Source organism: Rutilus rutilus (assembly GCF_951802725.1).
Source record: "Rutilus rutilus genome assembly, chromosome: 9".
Lineage (NCBI taxonomy): Eukaryota > Metazoa > Chordata > Actinopteri > Cypriniformes > Leuciscidae > Rutilus > Rutilus rutilus.
The window spans coordinates 17136872-17156049 of NC_140223.1; the positions used below are offsets into that span (position 1 = coordinate 17136872).

The following is a 19178-nucleotide window of genomic DNA, read 5'->3' on the forward strand; positions in this document are numbered from 1 at the left end:
GGCTAGAGAACTTACTCTGTAACTGAGACAACACCGTCCTGGCTTCCGGCCCTGTTCCCATCCTCAAAGAGCGTGACCACAGGAAGATGAGGTGTGTGGAAATCTGCATTCTTCCCTCCAGGCACCCTAAAGTACTTCCAGGGGTTATGCGACATGTCCTCGTTGGGGTTTATAGCGGAGCCCATGTATACGGTGGCTTCTAGGGACTCTGGGTATGGAGGTGGGCAGGCTAAGGGCAATGGGTCTAGTGGAGAATCATCTGGGGGTTTCTGGGGCACCAGGCAGGGCTCAGAGGAAGGAGGATAGAAGTGTTGGTGCAAGGGCGAGGAGGAACTCTTTAGGCCGTCATTGGCATCCTCTCCGCGCTCGCAAGGGTGCGGGCTAAGCGGCGGGGGCTGAGGGGAGCCGGTCATCTCGTCAGCTGAGCTGTGCAGCATTGGGGTCTTGCTGGAGGTGACGTCGGCGTGGAGGAGGCTGGGATAGCGGCTGTCCTCGTGGCCCTGCAGACAAAGCCTGTGAACACCATCCCCCTGCTCCAAGTTAGGATGTTCTTCACATAAAGAGCTACGGTGGTGGAAAGGCGTCTGGGGCCTCTTCTGCTGCTTGTCCCCCTTCTCCAGCTTCTCCGCCATCTTATGTTTGGTAGATGGCTGAGGAGGTTGCCCAGCAGATGGAGGAAGCCCTGGGGTGCTACATGCCCGCTGTTTCTGGTTCTTAAGCCTGGAGTGAAAAGCGAAAGATTGAAAGATCAGTCAGCTTTCATTCATTCACAAATTTTATTTAATTACATGAAATTGGTTGCAAATGTGCAGCTTTTGAGCATACCTTGAGCAACTGCACTGTGACCTTTGAGATGACTCTACAAAGTCCCAAACAGAAGCTTTGTCCGTTTCTTCCTCGCAAGCTCCGTTAGACATGGTTGAAAACTTTCTCCTGCAAAAATAAAACAAACCAAATGCCTGAAGTTGCTTTGTTCATACACAATAATAATAATTTCCCATTGCTAGGTTATTTGCTCTGGCTGATTAGTATATATCATACTTGTTCTGGGCTCGGTTAACATTGCACTCCTGCCAGACTCGTTCCACCATTTGGCTGGCTAGGCGGCGGGGGATCTTGCCTCCGTGATGACTGCTGCTGTCCACACTAAAGGCGCCTGACATAGCCGAGAGTTTCACCAACTTCTGGGCAGGCTGAGAGACTGCAATGGGAAAAAAATCTTCTTAAAACGTTGCATAACTAATGGCTTTAACAGCAACTGAGAATGCAAGTGCTTTTGATTGTCCCTGGTCTTATCCATAATTCATCATCATTTTTAATAAAAATAAATAGTAAAAAAAAAATTGTCCGACACCAACATGAACAAAAACCTATTGATTCTGATATAGAAATTTGTTAGTTTCTCTCTTATTTGTAATGAAAGTAGATTTGTGTTTTGTTCATGTTTTAAATTAGCAAAGTTTATGAATTAAGGCATGCATTAATGCTGGCTATTTTATTGACGCATCATAAATAATTTCTATTGAACATGGATTGGATCCATTTAACATTCAAAAGGCCAACATAAATACATTAAATAAATAGTGCTTTTCAGGTAGGTCTAACAGTAGCTTCCAGGTACATAAAGTATCATACATCACTGTATGAGTTAAATATATATTTACCCTTATTAAAGTTATTCAGTCCAGAGTAGTGAGCAATTTTGTTTTGTTTTTTGCTGTTTGATTAAAGGTCCCGTTCTACGTGATCCCATGTTTCAAACTTTAGTTAGTGTGTAATGTTGTTGTTAGAGTATAAATAATATCTGTAAAATTATAAAGCTCAAAGTTCAATGCCAAGCGAGATATTTTATTTAACAGAAGTTGACTACAAAAAACGGCTCGATTGGACTACACCCCTCTACATCCTGCTTTAATGATGTCACTAGAACCGTAACCTCCGCCCACAGGAACACAGGCGTATTGATGGCGAAATGTCAACAGACGTGGTTGATGTTTATCTATAATCGGATACCGCAAAAGTTTAATTCGAAGTTAGTTTGCTCTGTCCATTTCACCACGGACTGTTTTTCTAACCTGGGATAATATCAAGCAGGCTTCTCTCAGCGTTTCATTCTGACGAAGGGGGCAATTTCAACTATATTCCAGCAAGCGGTAAGTACAAGTAGTGATTTAATATGGAAGTAGCGATCAACTTCACATCGTTTCTCTTAGTAGGATGAAAATAATCTAACTTAAACTGTGATTAATATACAGAAAGCGATCAAAGAACAATCCCTTTCCAATCGCCCAAGCTGTCAATCACACAGCGCGAGTTTATCTGGACACTTGCCAACACTCGTTATGAAATCAATAACGCTGTTACACTGCACAACGAAGCTCTTACTGTACTTATATACCTCATGTTTGCATTGGTGAAATCATTAGTGAGTGCAGAAACTGCGTTGCAATGATAAGATCTTTTTTCACGCGATCAACAGGCTGTCATCTGCTCAATGCTCGTCACTGCAATTTTTTATGTGATTGAAAGAGATCTAAATACTTAAAAAACTTCTCACGATTCGTTAATCCCGATAGCTGTAATAGTAAAAACGTATAATAGCTGTAATAGTAAAAGTTTTCCAGATAGTTCCACATGTAATACCAGATATTTCATATGCAAGCATTTCAGCCAATCACAGCAGAGGGCGTTTACACTGAAGTCTCTCAGCATACACGCCCCTTCAAACAGAGTGTTCAAACCAGGGAATGAAATCAGGCTAGGAAATATGCCTTTTATTTCTAAATTATAACAATTTTTGATCTAAAAAACATACTAACATTATAAGGGCACCCCTGGAAACATGATAAAATAATAAAAATAATCCATGGAATGGGACCTTTAACATTATTACACAGACAGCAGCGCAGCAGGAATATTAGGCTGAAATGGCCGTATAACTCTTTCCAGATATATGGCAGCAATAATTGTTTCTCTAAGATCATTGCTGATGTATTTCCTCCTTGGCATTGTGTTAAAAAATACAGTATATTTTTTATTAATTTTTTTTATTTAATTGTATATATTATTTTTAATTTTAGAGGCAGTGTTTCTCTGCCTCTAAAATTAAATTACAATTACATCAGCAAGTTATTGTATATAAAACATTATTAAATAAAATACATTCAAAATATTTATTCAAATATCTATATATATCTATATCTATATATATTCATAATAATCTAAAATGACTCTTTCATGCTGTATTAGGACAAAAATATAAATAATCACATAACCAAACATGTTTCCATTAAATCTAGTCCAAATTAAGGGGAATCAAATTATGTACCTTAAGTTAAGCATTTTGAATATTTTCTCATTTATTCAGAATAATTGAGAATGAAGTAGTGGTACCTGCTTGAGCCTCCTCAGGTGAAGTGGGAGGAGTCAGAGTGACCGAAGAGATGCCAGTATCTCCATGGACCATCTGACTGTGCTGACCTCCTGAGTAAGAACCCAAGGAGGTGGAAGAGCTCACCGTGGCCATTACCGGGATGTCCGACTGGGCCACCAGCACCAGGTTCGCTGGGTACACCATCCTGACCCCAGCTGCACCACATAAATTATTACTCGCACTACAGATCATTTGATATTACCATGAACTCACAATGGATGTTTTTCAAACTGAAGGCTGCATCCTACGAAGGATCCTCCATTTCGCATCCTTCATTCGACCCGTTTTGAAGGATGCATCGGATGTATCCTTCACGGCTTTAAATCACCCACAATCCTTTGCACACATTCAAATTCACGAAAATAAACTGACGGAAAATGAGTCTGTACTGAGCTCGTTTGAGTTTATTATGAAATTTAAGACAAAAATAATGTTTTCGGACATGAAATCATAGATGTTATCTTTAGTTTTGCTGTAAAATAATCACTAACACTAAACTAACAATAATGTAAGCCACTGGAAGACCTATACACTTTATTGCATTAATAGAAAGCCAGTTAATATAAAGACTTGTAATACAAAGTATTTTAAGTTTTAATAGTATTTTCATGTCATGACCTTGGGGGCGGGAACATGTGTGACGCAGCCATGCACACTTACACTAGACCGTCTCATTCTAGCGTTTAATCGCTGAGGAGGACACTAGCCTATGCCTCAGAAGAACGCAGTCTCGGTAGGATGCAGCCTTCCGTTTGAGAAACACCCAATATGTACAGCTGAAAGTTTCATTCTTACCAACAACAACTTCAACAGCAGCCAAGGAATCATCCTCCCAGTCGAGGTCATCCATCTTGTCGTCGGTGACCTCCTTGGTGTTGGGGCCTATGGGATAGAACTGCTTCCATTCTTCGATTAACTTCTGGGTCGGTGGGTCTGAGAGCTTGAAGGACTGGCCCGTCAGAGTCCCACTCAAACCGTACGGAGAAAGGATCACTGGGGTAAAACAGGCAGCGCATGGAAAATTGTGTCAATGTAAATGCAAGAGTGATATTTCTTTGTAAAGTCTCTTTTCACTTTGTGGTAACATGAGAACAATGCTTTGACCATGAAGGAAGCCATAAAATGAAAGTCAAAAGCTCTGCCAATATTTCAGACTGACAAGTTCACACTAGATCTGAAACAGGACGAAAAATGCAAAGAGGCATTTTCTTTTTGAAGCATCATGAAACACGATTTTGGATGTTAACAGATATTTCTCGTAATTATTCATGATACCACAATCAAAAAAGCTTGAAAGTTATTGAATACAAAAGTGCATTCATGTTGCTGATACACAGAACAAATTTATTTGAGCATTTCAATTCTAGACATACATTACCATTCAAAAGTTTGGGGTTGGTAAGATTTTTAATGCTTTTGAAAGAAAGCTTCTTATGCTCATGAAGACTTCATTTATTTAATCAAATAGATAGTGTAAAGTTGTGAAATATTATTACAACTTGAAACCGTTTTTCACTTTAATATATTTAAAAATGTATTCCTGTGATGGCAAAGCTACATTTTCAGCATCATTACTCCAGTCTTCAGCGTCACATGATCCTTCAGAAATTATTCTAATACAATACATACAACATATGATACATGTTTTTCATAAATGTTCATAAGAACAGCATTTATGTCCATGTCCGAACTGCCCCTACAGTTGAGTGTTTTAAGGCTCGTCTAAAGACTCATTTTTATTCTTTGGCTTTAACTCCGCGTGAGTTGTGTGGTCCTCTGTGGTGTTTATTCTTTTTATCTTTTATATATTTTAAAACCTGATGTTCTTGTTTTAATAATTCTCTATTAATTGTTTTGTATGTTCTGAGTCTTCTGTGCAGCACTTTGGAAACTTTGTGTTTGTAAAATGTGCTATAGAAATAAAGTGGATTGGATTGGATTTATTTGACATAGAAATCTTTGAAACATTATAAATTTATTTACTTTTGCCAAATAAAAGAATACATTTCTTTGAATAAAAAAAGAAGTCTCTTTCTGACCACAAACGATTTAACTGTGGTGTAAATTGACTGTCTTTTTGCAACATATTTACAAAACAATAAAATAATATATTTGTGAATGTGAATTGCAGTGTGCATATTTGGTCACTCCATTAAAGCAAAATGAAAGTAACTGGAGCACAAACAGTTGTTGCATTATCTCCACTCCACCTACAATTTCTGCAGCTTTCCTACACCTACAATTACACACTATTCAAATCTGTGGTGAGATCTGATCTGCACTGAAACGGAGAGTTTCATGACTCTTTAACAAACCAAACAAGTCAAGTGAAAACTTGGCATGTCCCTACATGGGTATGAGTAATAAAAAAGAAATGCAAAAAGAGTTAATGTTTCTAATAGGCTAATTAAGCACAGTTGTGAAAAGCAAGAATGATACTCGTTTCAATCATTTAAAAGAAACGCACTAGCTACATTATCAGTAATTTTCCATGAAGATAAACATTACTTGAGAGGATGTTTGGCCCCAGAATACAAGACAATAAAATATGAAGGGATAATAAGGAGGAGTGTACTTGGCATTCAACATCATTGCTTTTGCAAAACCATCTAACAAGAGTCTAACATAAGCATTAGATTGCCCTCTGGGAGACGGTTAATGAACTAACACATGCCAGACAACTGAGCACAAACCCTGTGAACAAGCTCTGCCAAAGTCAATCTTCAGCCATTACAGTGACAACAACTGGAATAAAACTAAATTAAATCAATCCGTGACTGTTTGCCACTTATAATGCAGCACAAAAAAAGCTTTAAATAAAGATGTCATCGCCAATCTTGAGGAACCAGAAAGGACTCTTTCTTTAAAATAAATGTCTGGTTACTAACATTCTTTAAAATATATTCTGTGTTCAACAGAAGAAAGAAACTCGTTTTATATCTCGTTATATCTCGCAATAGGGGTTATGCGGAACATACTTCCGGGTTCTACAAAACGGGTATAACTACTTCCGGTCGTCAGCTACTGAGGTAAACACAGCGTAGGAATGGCGACCTTTTATAGCCGGTGTTTACAGGAGCTACCCATTCTATCCATTTCAGATGTACATCGCATTGCCAAACGGACGTCCAGAGCCCCGAGTACTCCGTTAGATAAAGGATTTAAGTTTTTACGCCTCCTCATTTATTCATGATTATGAAGGTATGTAAGTTAGTATATGTAGCTTTTGCTAATGGCACCCGATGTAGAGTTAGCTAACTATCAGTAAGTTAGTTTAGACTTGTATGCTATCATAGTAGTTTAACCTTTTATATTTGCTTGCAGACGATTAAAACAATCATATGAAGACAGAATTTTTTTTTTTTTGATACTTAAGCATTCGTGACATTTTTATTAAAACAGAAATAAGAATTGTATTCTAAAAAAAGCGCAAAATAAGTTACCTCAGAGATAACCTACCGCTGCAGATGCGTACGGTAATGCAAACCGGAAATGTTTATACCCGTTTTCCGGTTCGAACGTTGGGCGTTCCGCATAACCCCTATTCCGAGTTTATAACTTGCAATGATAAACCCAAGTTTATAACTCGCAATTCTGACATTTTTTCAGAAAAAAAAGAAGAAGAAAAAGAAAGGCAACTGCTAGTAGGGTTTTTCTAGGCGGAGGTGGTAAAACCCTGATCATGTATTTTAATAATACGATAATTTAACTTGTATTTTTCGTATACCGTCATATAGCCTACTGTGTTTCCCACAGTATTTTTTTGGGTGGACCTCGGAACTTCTAGGGGGGGTCCGGGGGCATTAATTAAATTCATTAATCTGGTGCACTTTGAGTCACCCGGGAAAAAAAAAAAAAATCCACCCGCCAACTGCCCGAACCTATGATATTCTTTGATTTAGATATCTGCATCTGATCATCACATTACAATTATTCAAATTCTCAGTGTTAAGCATGATAATATGCTAAAATATCACACTAAAGTAAGCTGATTTAAAAAATAAAATGTATTTAAAATAAAAGTTCTTCTTTTGGCAAAATTACGTTTCCCTAATAGCCTAAACAGAGGCTTTACTCCCTTCAAACTTAAAGCGTCAATGTTTCATTAAATCACTGTTTGAAAACACATTTTTTTACCTTTATAAAGGGCTCCATCTTTCATTTCAAATTCTTAAATTTGATCAATACATTCAATTAGAATAATAAGACACTAGGCTGTTACCAATCAAATGAAATAATTTACATTGAAAAAATACAACTGTATTAAATGAGATTATTAATTGAAATATTTAAAATTCTCTTTCACTTGTCCCTTAAAAAAAAACAAAAAAACACACGTGTCCCAGACAAGCGTTAATGTCGAGCCCTGATATGTTTTCCTTGATTGGTTTTCCCTGAAGAGTTACGTTGAAAACGAAAGTAAAAGAGTGACGCAAGATCATTGCGTTTTACCGTGATGAGAGTTCCGTGTCTTTATTTAAAATCAACACATTATAATGATTTATCTGTCATCCACCCTCGATTAATTGGAATGTTATTTTTTTAGATTTGTAAATTAAGTTACCTTTTAATTTTTTATTTTATATTAAGCCCTACAAAAACTCAGATGTGACTTTACAATCTTTTTATCTTTTACAATTTTTTTGCAGGATGCCATCAATAGATCAGACATTAATTCCTATTTAACCTGGAATTCTCCTTAAAAAAAAAAAAAAAACGCATTTCCAAAGGTTAATTAAGGAATGACGTGGATTACATATAGAAGAACAGGTTGAGGAGAAACACAGATGTATCTTGTTCAGGATAAAACATACTGTTCCAAGCGGTAATGCAAGTCACAAGCTTGTGAACTCAGCACCCTGGAGGGAACGGTGGTGATGTAACAAAGCTGAAAACAGGAGAAGTACTGAATCTGGAAAACACCTCATCAGGGCCACAGTGGGGCTACACTGAGATAATGACTACCACAAGAGAAGCAGCGTCTCAGAGGTGTTAACATGATGTAGGCCTGCCATTATTGCGCCCTTGAGCAGAGGAGAAAACGGTTTTTTGCCACAAGTCTGACTGCCGAGGCACTGACAAACCACAAAAAAGGCAGCAGAACAAAGGAGGGGGTTTGTCATCTTTTCAGTTTCAACAATAAAGCGTAAAATTCCCTCTCAAGTCTACTGTCAACATGTGCTTCACAGTGAACACAAAACTTTTCACTCTTTGTACAGTATATCAACATAACTGTGGGACTTTTAAAAAATATAAAAAGTTTAACAGGATTTTTTTTTTTTTTTCACATAGACACAAGTCTGGTTCACATTACAGCTTATTCTGGCCGAGATTCAGGAAAGTGCCACGGATCTGGTTGTTTTTTCCTACTTAAATCTGAAATCGGATTCAGTACAACCACGAAATATAGGAACACTAAGGTTCATAAGTTTAGGGTCAGTAAAATTATTTTTTATGCTTTTGAAAGAAGTCTCTTATGCTCACCAAGGCTGCATTTATTTGATCAAAAATAAAGCCAATAAAATACATACGTTCTGAAATATTATTACAATTTAAAATAACTTTTCTATTTTACATTTTATTTCAAAATGTAATTTATTCCTGTGATGGCGAAGTTGAAGTTTCAGCACCATTACTCCAGTCTTCACTGTCACATGATCCTTCAGAAATCATTCTAATATTACTGCTCAAGAAACATTTCTTATTATAAATTTTGAGAACAGTTGTACTACTTAATATTTTTGTGGAAACCATAACACATTAAAGCTACACTGTGTAGGATTTTCTCCCATCTATCAGTGAAATTGTTTATGACTACCAACTGAATATTAATTTCTAGCCCCTCCCATTCCGAGGGCGTTTTAACTCCTACGGTGGCCGTATTATTTCAAATCTGCCGGCAGTCGCGAATAATCTCCCCCTCGCATTCGTCACGGTGACACTGAGTGTAAAAACGCGAAAGGCGAAGCTTGAATTTCCCGCCATTCGAGCGACTCGCTCGTATGTATTCTAAATGGCCGATTCTACGCTTACGAGAATAGGCCTACTTGAGAATAGGCCTACATATCATTTTGAAAGAACGTGTTTTTTGCTAAGAATCAACTTAAAAAAATTACACAGTGTAGCTTTAAGGATTCTTTGATGAGCATAAAGTTAAAAAGAACAGCATTTATTTGAAATCTTAGAAATCCTTTGTAAGATTATAAATGTCTTTACTGTCACTTCTTCAATTTAATGCTTAGTTAAATAAGTATTAATTTCTTTACAAAATAATTCTTACTACCCCATACATTTCAACTTTGTATATTATATTATGATTATATTGTACAACAAGAAAAAGAAAGGATATTCATTTTGAGATTTGCTGAACAGGAATCAGGAAAAATCAGGAGCTTAAAGGGATAGTTCGCCCAAAAATGATATTTAGCCCATGATTTACTCACCCTCAAGCCGTTCGAGATGCATATGTCAATCTTTTTTCAGACGAACACATTTTCAGTTATTTTAGAAAATGTCTTAGATCTTTCAGTGGTTAGAATGTGAAGCAATGGGGTCCAGCTCGTTGAAGTCCGCAAATGAGCATGCATCCTTCACAAAAGTAATCCATCCGGCTCCAGGGGGATAAACGAAGGCCTTCTGAGGGTAATCCGTGCGGTTTTGTCGTAAAAATATACATATTTAAAACTTTATAAACGAAAATAACTGGCTTCCGGTCGCGGTCGACGCGCGTTCACGGAGATGGATGCTGGCATGTGATGTAGGACGTAGCGTAGGAAGCGTCGTGACGTAGAACGAACGTAGAGTTTTGTTTTGCTCTGCTCTCTGGCTGCGCTGTCACGTTCGTTGTACGTCACGACGCTTCCATCTCCATGAACGCGCGCCGACCGCCACCGGAAGCCAGTTATTTTCGTTTATAAAGTTTTAAATATGTATATTTTTACGACAAAACCGCACGGATTACCCTCGGAAGGCCTTCGTTTATCCTCCTGGAGCCGGATGGATTACTTTTGTGAAGGATGCCTGCACATTTGCGGACTTCAACGAGCTGGACCCCATAGCTTCACATTCTAACCACTGAAAGATCTAAGACATTTTCTAAAATAACTGAAAATGTGTTCGTCTGAAAAAAGATTGACATATACATCTCGAACGGCTTGAGGGTGAGTAAATCATGGGCTAAATATCATTTTTGGGCGAACTATCCCTTTAATCAACATGGGATCAATATATCATGAAAGAATCCTTATTTTTGTGTGCAATATCCATTATACAGCTTGTGCAAGTCCGGAGGTTGAGACTACAACAGCATGTGAAGCAGTGCAGGTTTCGACTGGACCTACTGATCAGGAATGCTCTTACCTTGAACCGAGCTGCTGCTGCTCTGCTGGGCCAATGTCAGGTGCTCCTCACTCAACAGGTAGACAGGCTGGTGCTGGTTAATCTCCACACTGGTGCACACGTTACTGTCTCCATGCACGAAGAATGTGAAGGAGCAGGACAGGTGTTCACTGCAGAGAAAGAGGAACAAATGGAGGATTACTCGAGGACTCTGGAGTCACAGCCTGGGAGAAAGTAGCACGCTTCCTGGAGGTCTCTGGGAATGGTGTGTGTTGACAGCTGAGGTCTACACAGTGTGTTTACAGGCGTAGTTTCCTGAGAGCTGCAGTTAGTGACTGAACCTTGACCAGGAGTACTATGAAAAGAAATACTAGGACATTAGATACGCGAGTATACTATTACAAGTTCAGAGAGTCATCAATTAACTTCAACTTTGAAGTTTTGTCAAAAAAAGTTTTAATTAAATTCTTGAACCCATAATGAATGTGTCATAGTCTGACTTGCTTTAGCACACATTCTTAAAGTGAACAACCTAACACCTGTGTGTGTGTGTGACCTGCGGGGTAGAGTAAACAGCTGTTACTGTGTAACCAAACATGCAGATGATGAGTGATCAAACTCACGCATTCAGGAAACATCAACTAAACCTACTTTTTTACAGAAGCCTTAGTTCGATAGACTTTTTCCCATTTATTTTCTCCATATGGATTTAAAAAAATTACTGACTTACTTTCATTTGAAGCAAAAAGCTAAAATCTAAAATAAGGAACTGAATGAACTACGCAATGCTGAAGCAAAGCAAATAACAGAATAAAAAAAGACAACAGTAAAATATAAACAATAGGTTATTAATCATTAATAATAAGCATTACAAATGTACTGCTATATATGTTTATTTGCAATTGCATAATGTACAAAGAGTAGTCTGTGTTTTCCATGGTGACATCAACTTGATAGGTGGATTTCTCAAATATAAAAAAAATAATAATAATAACATTGAAATCACACCGACTTGTGGCTTTTTCAGATGCTTTAAAGTCAGCATGAAACAAAAATTCACTGTATCTAGAACCAGGAAGACTAATAAATTAGTAAAATAAAGCCTGTGGTAAGCATAACTTGACTATACTTTGACGTTTTGTTCTACAACATAAATTGCACACACTAGCCTGCCCGTCAAATGCGGGCAAATATATATATAGTGTGTGTGTGTGTGTGTGTGTGTGTAGATAATATGATTTTCAAAATGGACACATCATTTTCCACCAACATCCTGCAGTTGGTGGAAAATGATGTGCCCATTTTGAAAATCATATTATGATTTTGTAAAGTTTATTTATTACACTGATCCCAATTGACCTTTCGCCGGCCCCTCCCCCAAAACGGCCATTGTCCAATCACACATCATAGCAACCGTTACTATGTGAGCAGGTCCGACAAACAATTAGCAAGATGGTGAAGCGTGCGCCCACGGCGTTTGTAAATCGGATACTAGATACCCCGAGAGATTGTCTGGAGGAGTTGTGTTCTTTCCATTCCCAAAGCCGAAAACACAACGTGAGCGATGCCTACAATGGATAAAACAGTGTGGACGGCCCCACTCCCAGTTAAATGTGTCGAACATTACGAAGCATAAATACGTCTGCTGGCTGTGGTGTCGATGGCTACTTAAAGTTTTTTTTGTTTTGTTTTTCTGATCTGAAAAACTATCCTATCTGTTACTCAAAAAACATAATATTGTCTGAACCGCGAGTTTTATGATCCGTTGCCCCACTAATAAATATCATGGTCTCAACCGCGAGTTTTGTGATCTGTTGTCCCCCTAATAAATATTATGGTAAGTGCATTATGAAAGACAAGCAATGAAAGTTATTTAGATGCAAATTAAGGCTATGTCTGGTTAAACAGTTATTGTGTGATTTCGTTTATTGTGCGTTGTCAACTTGAAGCATGAATTTGAGAAAAAATCATTTTTGGAAGAAAATGCACCACATACTTTTGTCAATGATATAAGTTATAGCTAAAAGATTGTAAAAGCTTTCAGTTCACCCTGCCTAATTGTAGTTGAAAAGTCAAATTAAGCTTGATTAATGATATACTGTGACTGATCAGATAAACTACAGCATCGGGAATATAACTCCCATGTGTTTTGCAGCATTTAAAATTTTAGTCATAGTGTGTTATGCGAAAAAACACACATAAGAAATTATTGCTGACAGCACTTTTATTTTCAGATAGTTTTTTCTTTCACACAAAAACACAACAGTGAGTGTCTTTCAATGCTTTTAAACACTTGTTTTCTTGTTCTTTGTCATATCACAAATGATGTGTATGAACACCGGTAAGCATTACCCTCGATAGAGACGTAGATAGTAGTCGTGTCTCCTTCATTGCGTATTTTTATATTTTGAATATATCCCTCCACTGCATACTGTAACCCCGTTTGCCTCGATCTGGAGGATATCGCGGAGGTATTGCTCCAAAAATTGTCACTGACACGCACGGGTATACCTCTTCCCGTCATGGCAATCTGTCGCGCTGGTTGTGTTTGACCATTTGTTTGTCGGACGTAGCAACAGTAACTAAGGGGGGCGGGGCTCGGCGAAAGGTCAATTGGCTTGCCAAGTGTTTATAATAGGTTTGCGGTCTGAATGTGGATTTGGGCATTTTTGGAGCTCTAATGATCCATGACAGGTCTGAATTTGAACAATAACAAACATTTCAATACAAAATCTATTTCATTTCTGTTGCACTGTAATTATAGATACTACAGACACTAACGATCTCTTTGATGGCATTTACAATTTGACTTTCCAGAACTTTCCAGTGGGAGGCTGGGAGCATTGCCTCTTTGCATGCCTGAACAGTGTAGTCCATTCTCATTCAAAAACACCAACACAGAGAACCAGAACTTCCTGCCTTTAATCCAACAGTGCATGCGCTCACTGGAGTGATCGAGTGACGGCCCCTAGTAACACCAGGGAGTACAGTGCCAGCATCACTTTGTGCAGTGCCAGGCACGAATGAGAGAGAAAGAGAAAGGGAGAGAAATGGGAAAGTCTGCATTCCTCATATATCTGTTAAGTACTCTTACAAGTGTCATGGAGTCTCCACACTTCAAAGTGTGTACACACTACCACTCAAAAGCTTGGTGTCGGTAAGATTTTTCGGAAAAGAAATTAATTTTATTCAGTAATAATGATGCATTAAACTATAAACAAATAAATGCTGTTCTTTTGAAGTTTCTATTCAATAAAGAATCCTGAAAAAAATCCTGCTCATCCTGCTCAATGTGACCTAACAGCATTCAAGCTCCCTTGTTCCACGGAAAAAACAAAGCACCAGACATGCTTGACCACGAGTATCAATGTGTATCAGGAAGAACTCTGGATGTTTGGCATATTTTTAAGTTCAGGCAGAGCTGAACAAGTGAAAGCGAAATGGTGGTTCCTGTTGACCTACCTAGTGTGAAACCACCAAGTCAGTGTTTTGTGAGAAGAGTAAACTCTTCATTAAAACTTTGACAGAGGAAACAGCTACACTTTCCAGCTCTTGCATCCTTAACTTACACAGAGTGCACTGCACACACACAGCAGGAAGCCATATCCTCCAACCCACAGACATACCACAACACCTCTGCCCTGAGGGAGCCAAAAACATCTATGCAAATAAGACAAATAATTAGATGGACTGCATCTTTTGCCCCTCCCTATAACATCCAAATACTTAAGACAGGAGCTTCGTTGGAATGATGACACGCTTTGGTGCAACTCTCACGCAAACAGAGTATCCCAGGAGGAAACACAACAGTATTGCTGGCTTCTAGAGCAGGGGCTCTTCCCCCCACAAGGATGCCAACAGCCTGATGTCACTCGTCTGCTGCGACAAACAATGAGGATCATGCTGTTAAAAGCGGCAGCTTACGGCATGCATCCACATCGCTGGGCATGAAAACACACCAGGTTATCACCGTAACATAAACAAGTTGCACAGCTACTGTTTCAATCAGCGGCTCGCACAACGTGTCTTTTACCTTTTGTTGATGGGCTTCTCATCCTTCTCGTAGGGTTTGACGAACCACTTGCCGATACGGATGAAGGATCTGTTCATGAGGCAGCGTTCCAGCAGGTTATGAATGGCTTTGAAGAGTAGCGTTCGGCATTCATAGGTCAGGCCGCTATCCCATGAACCGTCCTCATTACCTGTGCAACAGACGACAGATTAATACACTATTACAGTTTTTTTTTTTTTTCATTGAAAATATTTTAGCGGCCACCAAAATTAATCTTTGTCAAAGGATTCTATTTACAGAATGTTAAGCTTTGCAGCCACAGACATATCAGTTTATTGAGTGAACACAATGGATAATCAGATGTTTTAGAATTTGTGGTAGAGAATCCGCTCCGAGTTTTTGTTCAGTGCGAGTTCTGCACATTTGCGAATCCTTTCATTATAACAAAGTATAAAATCACAATGTCAGTAAGAGATTCATCGCACAGCCAAGACAGCTTCAGTGATTATAACGGGAGTTTTCGGAAGAGTGCAGCTTTGTGTACCTCGCGTTGTAATTGACAGCTTCAGTGAATATAATGGCAGTGGTTTTTGCTCAATTTATATCGCAATATATATTTTTATGCCGCTAACTACACATTGCAAAGTTTCTGGATTGACAACTGTATTTAAATGCCCAATAGAATCCAATTGACAGTGACAACCATAGCCATGGACGGAACAAAACAATCTGATACTGTATGCAAAAGGATCTGTGCATTAAGTCTTGAAGTAAAAAATGCAAATAGACCTGTTGTTCATTTTATTCCTCTCATTTTATTACTCTCACTGAGTTTACCCTCAGTAAGTACATTTATGGATTTTATTAGTTCTAAGCACTTTGTTTTATAATCTGCCCTGACAGAGATGATTTTTTTAATTGTTTCATGAATAAATGGGATAATATTATGAACAGTTTTTTGTGCATTTATTTTGGATTTTATTTATTGTCAGTACTGGGCTCGCAGTTTACATGTGTTGGTTACTTTGAAGTGTGTGTGGTTGGCAGTGTTTGTAGGCCACAACCGTAGACCATTCTTGACCCATGAAAAACCCTGTATTATACCCACATGCACATGCTCAACTGCTGCTGGCCCAGTTAAGTGCCTAAACATCACTTTTTAGTTAACCACAATGCATACAATACAGACAGAAAGATACTTTGGGAGACCACACATATGGCCAGTGATAACGTTGGTCGGACATTTTATTTTTATAAACATTTTATCCAGTCAGAAAAATATTCACTACCTTTCAAAAATTTGGGGTCAGCCTAGGTGTACATATATGACTTTCTTCCAGCCAAACACAATCCGAGATATATTATAAAATATCCCCGTGAACGCACGGGCGGCCGTTACGGTAAGCTAGTGATTACAGTTTATAAAGTTATAATTATGGATATTTTTCTTACAAAAATGCATTGCTTCGCTTCAGAATGCCTTTATTAACCCCCTGGAGCCGTATGGATTACTTTTACTTTTCATAAAGTTTGGAAGAGCCAGGATATTGTTTAATATAACTCTGATTGTGTTTGGCTGAAAGAAGTCATATACACCTAGGATGGCTTGAGGGTGAGTAATTTATAGGATCATTTTTGGGTGAACTAACCCTTTAAGTAGCACAACAGTTTTCAACATTGATAATAATAAAATGTTTCTTAAGTATCACGTGACACAGTAGACTGGAGTAATAAAGCTGTAAATTCAGCTTTGCCATCACAGGAATACATTACATTTCAAAATGTATTACAATTGATTTTTTTTTTTTTATATTTCACATTATTAATGTTTTACTTAATTTTTGATCAAATAAATACTTCCTTGGTGAGCATAAGAGACTTCTTTCAAAAACATTTTTAAAAATCTTACTGACCCCAAACTTTTAAATGGTAGTGTATTTATTTTTTTAATTTAATGTTAGGTTAGACAAAATTACTAGGCTTTATTTTCAATAATAGCTGGAAATCATACAAGTTATACAACTATAACATGGCATAAAGGGCAAACATTGATTTATTTACTTGATGCTTCTTAGTCGATCATTAAGTCATTTTTGCATTTATCACAAAACATCACCTACGTTAGCTAGTAATAACACAGCCCTGGTCTGATAGGTCATTGTTTCTCGACCTGAGGATCCACCTACCAGAATGTTTAAGATGTTTCACTGGTGTTAAACAGGTTGACATCTAAAACGTTCAGGGAGGTGGGTCCCGAGGACTGTAGTTGAGAAACAGTGTGATAGGTCACATAACCGTAACATCTACTGGCCCAAAGCTCAAAGTTATTGCTGAGTCCTGCCAACAGCTCAGCACAGTTGGCTTGAACCTCTCAATAGTGTTTGTTGTTGAAAGAGAGATTTTACAAATAGCAATTTTACAATACAAAATATTGATCAAGCTATTATGGTAATAAAGGTGGATCAGAAACATGTTTTATACTTTAGACTTGAGTTGCACCTTCAAAAAGAACTGAGCCAATCTAAATAAGCATTATTAACTTCAGTAACCATAGTTTCCTCTTCCATATATGAAGAGCTACTTATATACGGAGTAGGGTCTTATTTGTTATGCAGTCTCGCTGCAGACATACTAAAATCCTTCAATACTTTGTTTCTGTTTTGACGCAATTGAAATGAATGCAGTTAGCAAACCTCAACAACTGAAATAACTGGTCTATGACTGATGTCTAGAAAAACCTAGAGTCTAACCACTGATTTTGCCATGAGAAATTCAGTATCAGGCCCCTGACAACCGAAATGTCATCTCTGACTACACGTATTTCTTATTCTGCATGCATATGCGTTACGGTTCGGTAGATGTGTGTCAGTTTAACAAGGACGCACACATACATGATAGGTCATGGTGGACGAGCTCGGCAAAGTTGGGGTCGTCTCCCCACCAAAAGATCCAGAGCTCCCGCCGGCCCGGGGTCTGGTGCCTCCGCCACACGCTCAGCACGTCTGCCTTCAGGCAGCGACTGAAGCTGCACAGGATGGGGTCCTCCTCCGTCACCGGGAAGAGGATGGGGGACGAGGTGGGGCCCTGCCATACAAAACACTTCCATTTAATCCCCGCGAGGTCAGCCTGAAGGCAAAGAGAGAGGGAGAATGTGTTAGAAAAATCCATCATGTGGGACGGCTTAGCAGCAACCAGTGATAAAGCAACAACTCCACTGGGGTTAATAGGCATGCATATGCAAAAACACAGCCAACCTGGCAATCTAAGTGTCTGATTGTGCAACTTTGATAAATGTGGACATGTAAGAAGAGTTTCTCTGTGACTAATGCAAGATGACGCCATCTAGCCATGCCCATAAAGCATCATGAATCAACATATAGGCCTATTCAAGTTCACTGTAGCATTAAGCTCAAAAAAAAAAAAAAAACTTTGACTTTTGATTAACTAAAAGGCCAATTTGATAAGTATCTGAAAACTTCTCTCATACGCATGCTCATCCAAAACTCATTCTACAATTTAGGGTACATTTCATGTCCATTGATGATGAACAGCTTTCTACCATATTACAATTTTACACAAAATATTTTGTGCACCCCGTTTCATTTTGCTTGAAAAATAATGATGTTGAGTAGAGATAAATCATTTATAGTAAATAATGCAACATTGCATAAAACATAAGAATTGGCCATTTTGATTTCATGGTGACTTTAAACTTGGCAACTGTGACGAAATACATAAACTGAAACCAATAGTAATTTTATCGAGGAAGCATATTGTTTTTCACTTTTTGTTGCTGTGAAATGTAGACCCATTTATAGTATAACACTTCAAATCTACATAATCTGCATTAAAGGTCAATTCACACAAGTTCACAGCCTGACCTGGATTAGGCTATGTAAGCAGTTTATCCATTATGTCCATATAAATATGAGCTTTTGACACAAGGAGGAAGTGAAATGGGGCCTGACAGACAGGAAACTTGTCATGAATACTTGGCTCAGTGTTTACAGATCACTCTACAACCACAAATTGAAGAAACTAAGTAGGTGTATCTAAGAAAATAGTCTCATATTACCGCAGATTACACATACAAAGAGCAACAAGGTTTATGCCTACTAGTCCTCAACCAAGCGGATAATTAGACTAGCTTGTACAAGATAGACAAAGAACGCTAAAATGGCTATTATAACATGTCTTTTCTTGACAGTTCACACACACCGTCTAAATATCAGGAAGGATACAATGAGATGTGAAACATTACCTCAACTTTTTTAACTGATAGACATCACCATTATTGCCTAGTGTATTAATCACTGTACATTAAGACATTTTTATATTACAAGTTTACTAAATAGTTAAGTTTATATGTGCAAATACTCTCTAATGTGCATATAT

The 19178-nt window shown here is 38.1% G+C and overlaps 1 protein-coding gene across 1 annotated transcript in view; it reads right to left on the bottom strand.

Moving 5' to 3' along the window:
- The window catches only part of med13b (mediator complex subunit 13b), a 35585-nt gene that overhangs the window by 14659 nt on the left and 1748 nt on the right, over positions 1–19178 (bottom strand). The window contains exons 2-9 of the mRNA XM_084418276.1: positions 17675–17909; positions 14805–14973; positions 10793–10941; positions 4229–4426; positions 3394–3588; positions 1042–1201; positions 826–933; positions 16–720 (exon numbers count right to left, since the gene is read on the bottom strand). Coding sequence (XP_084274402.1) covers positions 16–720; positions 826–933; positions 1042–1201; positions 3394–3588; positions 4229–4426; positions 10793–10941; positions 14805–14973; positions 17675–17909 — 1919 coding nt within the window. The remainder of the gene's footprint in view (positions 1–15; positions 721–825; positions 934–1041; positions 1202–3393; positions 3589–4228; positions 4427–10792; positions 10942–14804; positions 14974–17674; positions 17910–19178) is intronic.